Source organism: Canis lupus, chromosome 19 (genome assembly GCF_048164855.1).
Source record: "Canis lupus baileyi chromosome 19, mCanLup2.hap1, whole genome shotgun sequence".
In the NCBI taxonomy this organism is placed as follows: Eukaryota; Metazoa; Chordata; class Mammalia; order Carnivora; family Canidae; genus Canis; species Canis lupus.
The window spans coordinates 49,229,703-49,241,411 of record NC_132856.1 but is presented as its reverse complement, the minus strand read 5'-3'; the positions used below and the strand labels follow the sequence as shown (position 1 = coordinate 49,241,411).

Genomic DNA, 11,709 nt, shown 5'->3' with positions numbered 1-11,709 from the left:
TTGTGGAGAGCACCCTAATATATAGAGAAATGAAACACTATGTTGTACACCTGAAACTAGTGTAACATTGTGTGCCATCTATACTCAAATAAGAAAATTATTTTTAAAAATGAGTCTGTTTTATGTCCATCTGTGTTTATTTGAAATAAAAATGTATACAAATAAATACACACATAGATATATTTGCACTCTTTTTTTAAATAATAAATTTATTTTTTATTGGTGTTCAATTTGCCAACATACAGAATAACACCCAGTGCTCATCCCATCAAGTGCTCCCCTCAGTGCCTGCCAACCAGTCACCCCCACCCCCCCGCCTTCCTCCCCTTCCACCACCCCTAGTTCATTTTTCCCCCTGTAGAATAGAATATAAAAATACATGCAGAAACAGAGTTAACTGATCATATATTGGCTCAAGAGAGAAAAGTCCTGTGGCCACACACAGAACATCATGAATAAGCCTTAGAAACACAATGGAAAGACCCGCAGCTGACTTTAGACCCACAAAGAGAAGAGAACAGCTCAAAACAACTTCTCAATATACAATATCACTTGGTAATAAAGGAATTATATTAAATCATTTTCTTTTAGGATGGCTTGTTATTGTTATGCAGCAATAGCCAACTGATTCAATAATCAAAGTGAACGGAAGCAAGGACAGAAGGAGTGGTTCAGTATTCACAAATCAACCAATGAGATATACCACATCAATAAAGGAAAGGATAAGAATTATTTGATCCTGGGACTTTCCAAGATGGCAGAGGACTAGGAGACCTTATTTCATCTGGCCCCAGGAATTCAGCTAGAACGTTATCAAATCATTCTGAACACCTGTGAACTCAACTGGAGATCTATGAAAAGAACTTCTGCAATTCTACAAATAGAAAAGCAACTGCTTTCTACTAAGTAGGAGGTACAGAGAAGTGACTCTGAGGTGATATATCTCTGAAGATAAAACAAGGAGGAAGGAAGCCTCCTAGGTTGGCTACTGGAAAGTGATCGAGCAGTGGAGTGCAAAATGGGAAATTTTAGAACTCTGCTCCAGTGAGGGACTTCCCTGCCTGAAAGCTGCTTAGGTGGTAAAGCAGGGGCAGATTTCCAGGTGGGACAGTGTGGTCTCAGGATAATCCAGGAAGATCAGGGTGTCTGATTGCAGCAGAGTTCCCAGGTATCGGAGTGGGGAAGCCACTTGCTGCAATCAACAAGCCCAGGAGTGGGCTTCACCTCAGTGTTTCCATAAACCAGAAACTGAAGACCAATTAGGAATCCACTCTTTGATCAGGGGCCCAGCAAGTGGCAGAACCTTGGGCAGAAAACCCTCCATCCCCTGAGAGGAGCATCTTGGGTGCACACAGCAGGAGTCGGTAGGGTCTGGGGACAGAAAGTGGGGTTGGGTGCCTGAGATAGAAACGCTTGGTCCCAGGCTGGGTGAGCAAGAGTGTGGATGGAGAGCAGGGAAGCAGGAGTGATGGACTGCTTTTCCCTGAGGGTGCACTGAGGATGGGGCCCCAAGTTTTTAGCTCTGGGGCTGGAGATTGGGAGGCCCCTATTTTCACTCTCATCCTCTAAAGCTCTGTGAAAAGCCTTCGGAGAACAAAAGCCAAGTAGAGCAATCAGGAGCCCCTTCTTAGTGTGGCACCCTAGCAAGGGTGGTGTAATTCTGCCTGGGGCAAAGACACCTGAGAATCAGTGCAACAGGCCCTCCCCCAGAAGATCACCAAGAACATCCACTATTACGAAGCTTATTAATCACACAGGACTGCAAAACTCCAGTGCTAGGGAAAAATAGTATATAGAATTCATGAGTTTTTTTTTTTTCAAGATTATTTAGTCTTTCAATTTCAGTTATTTTCTCTTTCTTTTTCAACCATTTTCTTATTTTATCAACTCTTTTTAAACTCATCTTTAAACTTCATTTTTAGTTACATTCTATCTTCTCATTATATTTAATTTTATTTTGTATGTATATTTATTTACAATTCTAGAATTTAATTTTTTCTAACAAACAGACCAGATTACACCCAGAATCTAGAATATAACTCTGTTCTATTCACCTGTCTGATTATATTCTCTCTGCCTCTCTCTCTTTTATGTTTTTTTAAATTTTCATCTTTACAGATACATTTATGCTTTCTTTTTTTTAATAATAAATTTGTATTTTATGGGTTTTCAATTTGCCAACATACAGAATAACACCCAGTGCTCATCCCATCGAGTGCCCCCCTCAGTGCCCGGCACCCACTCAGCTCCACCCCCCCACCCGCCTCCCCTTCCACCACCCCTAGTTCATTTCCCAGAGTTAGGAGTCTTTATGTTCTGTATCCCTTTCTGATATTTCCTACCCATTTCTTCTCCCTTCCCTTCTATTCCCTTTCACTATTATTTATATTCCCCAAATGAATGAGAACATGTAATGTTTGTCCTTCTCTAATTGACTTACTTCACTCAGCATAATACCCTCCAGTTCCATCCACGTTGAAGCAAATGGTGGGTATTTGTCGTTTCTAATGGCTGAGTAATATTCCATTGTATACATAAACCACATCTTCTTTATCCATTCATCTTTCGATGGACACCGAGGCTCCTTCCACAGTTTGGCTATTGTGGACATTGCTGCTAGAAACATCGGGGTGCAGCTGTCCCAGCATTTCATTGCATCTGTATATTTGGGGTAAATCCCCAACAGTGCAATTGCTGGGTTGTAGGGCAGGTCTATTCTTAACTCTTTGAGGAGCCTTGCACACAGTTTTCCAGAGTGGCTGCACTAGTTCACATTCCCACCAACAGTGTAAGAGGGTTCCCTTTTATCTGCATCCTCTCCAACATTTGTTGTTTCCTGCCTTGTTAATTTTCCCCATTCTCACTGGTGTGAGGTGGTATCTCATTGTGGTTTTGATTTGTATTTCCCTGATGGCAAGTGATGCAGAGCATTTTCTCATGTGCATGTTTATAGCCAGGGGAATTTTAAAAAAGAAAACCATAGCTGGGGGCATCACAATGCCAGATTTCAGGTTGTACTACAAAGCTGTGGTCATCAAGATAGTGTGGTACTGGCACAAAAACAGACACATAGATCAATGGAACAGAATATCAAATCCACAAGTGGACCCTCAACTTTATGGTCAACTAATATTCGATAAAGGAGGATAGACTATCCACTGGAAGAAAGACTGTCTCTTCAATAAATGGTACTGGGAAAATTGGACATCTACATGCAGAAGAATAAAACTAGACCACTCTCTTGCACCATACACAAAGATAAACTCAAAATGGATGAAAGATCTAAATGTGAGACAAGATTCCATCAAAATCCTAGAGGAGAACACAGGCAACACCCTTTTTGAACTCGGCCACAGCAACTTCTTGCAAGATACATCCACGAAGGCAAAAGAAACAAAAGCAAAAATGAACTATTGGGACTTCATCAAGATAAGAAGCTTTTGCACAGCAAAGGATACAGTCAACAAAACTAAAAGACAACCTACAGAATGGGAGAAGATATTTGCAAATGACGTATCAGATAAAGGGCTAGTTTCCAAGATCTATAGAGAACTTATTCAACTCAACAACAAAGAAACAAACAATCCAATCATGAAATGGGCAAAAGACATGAACAGAAATTTCACAGAGGAAGACATTATATGCTTTCATTGTAATTTCATTTTTGCATGTATTTAAGTTTTTCTTTCTTTACACTTTTGGGATCTAGTTTTTTCTAGTAAACAGAGCAAATATATACCCAGGATATAGTGCATTGTTCTATTCTGTTCACCTCTCTGTTTATATTCTTTTTTTGTTTTTTAATTTTTGTTTACAGATAAATTCTGTCCATTCATTTTATTTAATTATTTTTATGCATATGTAAGTTTTTCTTTCTCTACAATTTTGTAATCTAGTTTTCTAACAGAGCAAAATACATACATAGGATTCAGTGTATTGCTCTCTTGTAGCCACCTGTCTGATTACATTCTCTCTCTCTTTTAAAATTTTAATTAATTAAGTAATTAATTATTTTTGGTTTTGGCTCTCTTCCAGTTTCTTTAGTGTATATTTCTCTGGAGTCATTGTTGCCATCTAAGTGTTTTGTTCTCTTGTTCATCTATTCTTCTTTGGACAGAAGGGCAAAAAAGAAATACTTAACTCAAAAAAGAGAACAAGAGGCAGTACTGACTGCCAGGGATCTAGTCAGTATGGATATAAATAAGATGTCAGAACTAGAGTGCAGAATAATGATTGTAAAGATACTAGCTGGGTTTGAAAAAAGCCTAAAAAACACTAGAGAATCTCTTTCTATTGCACAGCTACTCTGGAAAACTATGTGGAGGTTCTTCAAAGAGTTAAAAATAAAGCTAGCCTATGACTCAGCAATTGCACTACTGGGGATTTACCCCAAAGATACAGATGCAATGAGAGCCAGGACACCTGCACCCCAATATTTATAGCAGCAACGTCTACAATAGCCAAACTGTGGAAGGAGCCTCAGTGTCCATCAAAAGATGAATGGATAAGAAGATGTGGTCTATACATGCAATAGAATATTATTCAGCCATAAGAAATGACGAATACCCACCATTTGCTTCAACGCAGATGGAATTGGAGGGTATTGTGCTGAGTAATAATAAGTAAGTCAATCAGAGAAGGACAATCATTATATGGTTTCACTCATACAGGGAATGTAAAAAATAGGGAAAGGTATTATAAGGGAAAGGAGAGAAAATGAGTGGGAAATATCAAAGAGGGTGACAAAACATGAGAGACTCCTAACTCTGGGAAACAAGGGGTAGTAGAAGGGGAGGTAGGTGGGGGAATGGGGTGGCTGGGTGACGTGCATTGATGGGGACACTTGACGGGATGAGCACTGGGTGTTATAGTATATGTTGGCAAATCGAACTCCAATAAAAAAATGTACAAAAATAAATAAATAAATAAGCAAAAATAACGAAGAAGAAGAAAAGAAGCCTTGCAGCCTTAAACACCTAAAAAAGAGAGAGAGAGGAGAGAGAGAGAGAGAGAGAGAGAGAGAGAGAGAATCTATTTCTAGAAAAATAAAAGAACCAAAATCTAATCAAGGCAAAATAAAAAAATATTAATGAGATACAAATAAAAATAGAGGCTCTAACTGCTAGGATAAATGAAGCAGAAGAGAAAATTAGTGATACAAGAGAAAAATGGAAAATAAAGATGCTGAGTAAAAGAGAGATAAACAACTACTGGATTATGAGGGGAGAATTCAAGAGATAAGTGATGCCATAAAATGAAACAATATTAGAATAATTGGGATCTCAGAAGATGAGAAAAGAGAGATAGGGCCAGAAGGTATATCAGAGAAAATCATAGCTGAGAACTTCCTTAATCTGGGGAAGGGAACAGGCATTCAAATCCAGGAGGCACAGAAACCACCCCTCTAAAATCAATAAAAATAGATCTACACTTCCACATTTAATAGTGAAACTTCCAAATCTCAGAGACAAAGAACAAATCCTGAAAGCAGCTTGACAAGAGGTCGTTTTAAATTTTTTTTAATTTAAATTCAATTTGCTAACATATAACACTCAATGCTAATCCCATCAAGTGCCCTCCAAGACAAGAGGTCTTTAACTTACTAGGGTAGAAACATTAGACTGGCAGCAGACCTATCCACAGAGACCTGGAAGTCTAGACGGGACTGGCATGATATATTCAAGGTGCTAAATGAGAAAAATATGCATCCAAGATATTTTATCCAGTAAGGCTATCATTCAAAAAAAGAAGGAGACAAAAAGCCTCCAGAACAAGCAGAAACTAAAAGAATTTGTGATTGCTAAACCAGCCTGCAAGAAATATTAAAGGGGGTCCTTTAAGCGAAGAGGCAACCCAAAAATAACATAGACTAGAATAGAACAAAGACAATCTACAGAAACAGGGACTTTACAGGTAATACAATGGCACTAAATTCATATCTTTCAATAGTTATTCTGAGTGTAAATGGACTAAATACTCCTCTCAAAAGACGCAGGGTATCAGATTGGATAAAAAAGTGAGACCCATCCACATGCTGCCTACAAACTCATTTTAGACCCAAAGGTATGTCCAGTTTGAAAGTGAAGGAGTGAAAAACAATTTATCATGCTAATGGACCTCAAAAGAAAGCTGGGGTAGCAATCTTTATCTCAGAAAAACTTTATTTTAAACCAAAGACTGCAATAAGAGTTTAAGAGGGACACTATGTCCCTCTATGTCCTGTTTAAAGGGTCTATCCAACAAGAATATCTAACAATTATAAATATTTATGCTCCTAGCTTTGGATCAACCAATTATATAAACCAAACAATAACAAAATTAAAGAAACATTTTGATAATACTACAATAATAGTAGGGGACTCTAACACCCTACTCACAGCATGACCAGATCTTCAAAGTAGAAGATCAACAAGGAAACATGGACTTTGAATGACACACTGGACCAGGTGAACATCACAGATATATTTAGGGCATTCCATCCTAAAGCAACAGAATACACATTCTTCTTGAGTGCACATGGAACATTCTCCAAAATAAATCATATACTGGGTCAGAAACCAGACCTCAACTGGCACCAAAAGATTGGGATCATTCCCTGCATATTTTCTGAGCACAATACTTTGAAACTTGAACTCAATCACAAGAGGAAATTTGGAAGGAACGCAAATCCTTGGAGCTTAAAGAACCTCCTGCTAAAGAATGAATAAGTCAATTAGGAAATTAAAGAAGAATTTTAAAAATTTCTCCTTCACGTTCCCCTCATTCCTTATGATCTCTTGCATTGCTTCTTATATTACATATATGAGTGGAAAATCAGAAAGGAAGTCAAATCATGAGAGACTCTTAACTCTGGGAAACAAACTGACAGTTGCTGAAGTGGAAATGTGTAGGGAGTATGGGGTAACTGAGTGGTGGACACTAAAGAGGGTATATTATGTGATGAGTACTGGGTGTTATATGCAACTGATGAATTAGTGAAAACTACATCTGAAACTAATGATGTAATGTATTATATGTTGCCAAATTGATTTTTAATGTGTTCATAAAAAAGGAATTAAAAATTCATAGAAACAAATGAAAAGGAAAACACAACTTTTTATTTTTTTAAAACTTATTTATTTATTTATTTATAGAGACACACAGAGAGAGAGGCAGAGACACAGGCAGAGGGAGAAGCAGGCACCATGCAGAGAGCCTGGCATGGGACTCGATCCAGGGTCTCCAGGATCATGCCCTAGGCTGCAGGCAGCGCTAAACTGCTGCGCCACCAGGGCTGCCTGAAAACACAACTTTTTAGAACCTTTGGGATGCAGCAAAGGCATTCCTAAGAAGGAAATACATAGCAATACAGACTTACTCAAGAAACAAGAGAAGTTTCAAATACACAACCTAATCATACACCTGAAGGAGCTGGAGAAAGTACAGCAAATAAAGCCTCAACCAAGCGAGAGAAGATAATTAATAAGGATTAGAGCAGAAATCAATGAAAAAGAAACCAAAAGTACAGTAGGACAGATGCACCCCAATTTTTATAGCAGCAATGTTCATAATAGCCAACCTATGGAAAGGGACCAGATGTCCATTGACAGATGAATGGATAAAGAAGATGTGGTAAATATAAATAATAGAATTCTACTCAGCCATCAAAAAAATGAAATCTTTCCATTTGCAACAAGGTGGATGGAATTAGAGATATTATGCTAAGTGAAATACTCAGAGAAAGACAATTCTCATATGATTTCACTCATATGTAGAATTTAAGGAACAAAATAGAGAAGCATAGGGGAAGGGAAGGAAAAATAAAACAAGATGAAATCATAGAGGGAGACAAACCATAAGAGACTCTTAATCATAGGAAATAAACTGAGAGTTGCTGGTGGGGAGTCTGGAGGATGGGGTAACTGGGTGATGGACATTAAGGAAGGCACATGATGTAGTGAGAACTGGGTATTATATGCAACTGATGAATCACTGAACTCTACCTTTGAAATTAATAACACTATATGTTAACTAATTGGATTTAAATTTTTTAAAAGCCCCAAAACAACATGATTTAAACAAAAAAGTTACCAAATGATTCTCTCAGTAGCTGCAGAAAAAACATTTGACAAAATAATTTCCTTTCTTGATAAAAAACCATCAACAAAGGGATAGATGGAATATACACCAACATCATAAAGGACATATATGAAAGAGCAGAGCTAATATCATCCTCAATGGGGAAAAACTGAGAGCTTTTCCTCTAAGTCAGTAACATGACAGGGATGTCCACTCTTATCTCATCTCATACAGGTTGGAAGGGGTGCATGTACTCCAATGTTTACAGAAGCATAATCAACAAAAGCCAGTCTATGGAGAGAGCCCAAATGTCTATTGACAGATGAATGGATAAAGATGTGATATATCTATAAACACACACACACAATGGAATATTACTCAGCCATCAAAAAGAACAAAATCCTGCCATTTGTAATGACAGATGTAGCTAGAGTGTATTATGCTAAGCAAAATAAGTCAGAGGAAGGCAAATACCATATGATTTCACTCATATGTAGAATTTAGGAAACAAAACAGATGAGATTATGGGGGGGGGTAGAAAAAGAGACAGAGAGAGAACGAGCAAGTGAGGGAAACAAACTGTAAGAGACTACTAAGGATCAAGAACAAACTGAGGGTTGATGGTTGGAGGTGAGTAGAGGATGGGCTAGATGAGTGATGAGTATCAGGAAGGCACTTGTTGGGATGAGCACTGGGTATTGTATATAAGTGTTGAACCACCGAATTCTACTCCTGAAACCAATATTGCACTGTATGTTAACTAACTGGAATTTAAATAAAAATTTGAAAAAAATGAAGACATTTATCACAAGCTATTGATGATTCTTCTTGGCATTTCTTCTTATACTTACTAAAGACAGTATTCATGGCTACTCTGTTATTTCAGTGTAAATCAGACAACTGCATTTAAAAACTCATTGAAATTCATTTTCCAGTTACCAGGTAAGGTTAAAGAGATACACATGTTTGTGGAGAAATACTGGTGACCCTGATTCACATGACCAGACAGGAATGCAAGCTCTCTCTTGAGTCATTCTTTGGCCATGAAAGATAAATAGAATCCTAAGCATGATAGACATGTATAATGGATGATAATGATAATGATCATTCGCCATCCCTTTCATAGTTACGGCAAAATCCAGAAGGAAGGGAGGTATGTTTCCATTATTACAATGAAAGGAGACATACCATAGGCACCACTGAAAGATTTCAGATCAAACCAAGTACATAACTCAATAAAAATAGGAAATTGCCACTCAGTCCTTTCCTTGTATGTGTAATCTGCCTTGCAAAATGGCACCAACCCTCCATACTTCAATAAATGGACATATAGCATGAAGAATCAATATTTAGAAGAGTACAATGTGTAAATTAAATTTTTTGCTTTATCATATTAAAAGTCATCTGTTCCAAGGTCATATTCTAAGTCAATCTATTTATTAAAATTTGTCATTCAATGAAGGCTTCTTTTAGAGACATGTGTTTGATGAATATTTTGACTAAGGTACTGACTAAGGTATGCATTGCAGACAACAAGCTGAAAGAGAACAGGATTCTAATGAGGAGAATAAAGCTGTGTGAACACCAAAAAACACACAGATATGTTAAGTGTCCACTATCAAAAGGGCAGTTAAAATACTGATATACAAATGAATGTCACACATAAAAATGAAAAAAAATTCTCATATTTTCCTCTACTATAAAATCATATAAATTGGCCATAAATTGTAGTTTATTCCATAGATGTAGTATCACTCATGACAATTTTTGTAGTAAAAAAAAGAAAGCAAAAATTATTTGGTATGAAATTGTCATTTGAGAAAGATTATTCTTTTTTAAAATAATAAATTTATTTTTTATTGGTGTTCAATTTGCCAACATACAGAATAACACCCAGTGCTCATCCCATCAAGTGCCCCCCTCAGTGCCTGTCACCAATTCACCCCCACCCCCTGCCCTCCTCCCCTTCTACCACCCTTAGTTCGTTTCCCAGAGTTAGGAGTCTTTATGTTCTGTCTCCCTTTCATTCTTAAAAGAAAATCTATGTTGGGTGACCTGGGTGGCTAGATCAGTTAAGCATCTGACTTTGCCTCATATCATGATCTCGGGGTCCTGGAATTAAGTCCTTCTCCATGCTCAGCAGGGAGTTTGCTTGTCCCTTTCCCTCCCTCTGCCCATCTCGCTATCAGTGTTCTCTCTCTCACATACACAAATAAATTTTAAAATCATAAAAAAAGTCTGTTGTCTCAGGTAAATGAAATTTCCAAATATTCCAGATCCATAGTTGGAAATACATTTCAGAAAGTGGAAAATACAAAGGAAAACACTAGTGTATCAGAGAGAGCAGAGCTTAATAGAATTACATACATGGCATAGAGAAGTTGAAGACAAGGAAATCAACAGAAAGAGGAATACTTGTCATACAATATGAATAAAATTCATTTCTGACCCAGAGGCTTTGATCTCTGAAGTCTCAGCCACTTCTTCAGTCTTTTGACAATTGGCCACGTGGAGTCTCCTTCACAAAGAATGTTTTCAGAGCCCTCTTTATGTCTCTGTTCCTCAGGCTGTAGATGAAGGGATTCAGCATGGGTGTGATCACTGTGTACATCACCGAGGCCACTGCACTTGAGTGAGAGCTGTGGGTAGCAGCAGAGCTAAGGTACACACCAAGCATCGTACAATAAAATAAACAGACAACCGAGAGGTGAGATGCACAGGTGGAAAATGCTTTATACTTTCCCTGAGCTGATGAGATCCCAAGTATGGAGGAAACTATCTTAGAGTAAGAGTAAAGGATCCCAATGAAGGGACCACCAGCCAGCAAGACAGCTGCAAAATACATCACCATGTTATTAAGAAAGGTGTCAGAACAGGCAAGTTGGATCATCTGATTGAGTTCACAGAAAAAGTGGGGGATTTGGAAGTGTGTACAGAAGGAAAGCCGCAACATCATTAAACTTTGTAACAAGGAGTTCAAGATACACATGATCCAGGACACCAGAACAAGCAGACCACAGAGCCGGGGATTCATGATGACCGTGTAGTGCAGAGGGTAACAGATGGCCACATAGCGGTCATAGGCCATCACACTCAAGAGAAGGACATCCAACACGGCAAAGACTATGAGAAAATAAATCTGCGTAATGCAACCCTTATAGGTGATGACTTTGCTCTGAGTCTGGGTGTTCTGAAGCATCTTGGGGATGGTGGTGGAAGTGAAACAGATGTCTACAAAAGACAGGTTGGCAAGGAAGAAGTACATAGGGGTGTGGAGGTGAGAGTCAGAACCAACAGCCAAGATGATGAGCAAGTTTCCAAAGACAGTGATGAGGTACATGGAGAGGAAAAGCCCAAATAGGAGGGGCTGCAGTTCTGGTTCTTCTAATAATCCCAGAAGAAGGAATTCTGAAATTTGTGTATCATTTCCTCGTTCCATTTGGTGGATGGAAGTGACTTCTGCGAAAGAGAAATAGCATGACCGATTTTCACACAAACTTGCATTACTCACAGATTTGAAATGTTACTATATATATATATATACATATATGTTGTATATGGATATGGTCCTCTTTAGGGGATTGGCTGTGTCACATCGGATATGTTTTTTCAAATGGCTTATTTCTTAAAACACCATATTTTTATAGTTTC

The 11,709-nt window shown here is 38.1% G+C and overlaps 1 protein-coding gene across 1 annotated transcript; it reads right to left on the bottom strand.

Moving 5' to 3' along the window:
• Positions 1-10,543: 10,543 nt before the first annotated feature.
• LOC140611443 (olfactory receptor-like protein OLF4) lies at positions 10,544-11,497 on the bottom strand. Its single transcript, XM_072788197.1, has one exon. The coding sequence runs from the start codon at positions 11,495-11,497 to the stop codon at positions 10,544-10,546; it is 954 nt and encodes a 317-aa protein (XP_072644298.1).
• Between the last annotated feature and the right edge of the window lie 212 nt (positions 11,498-11,709).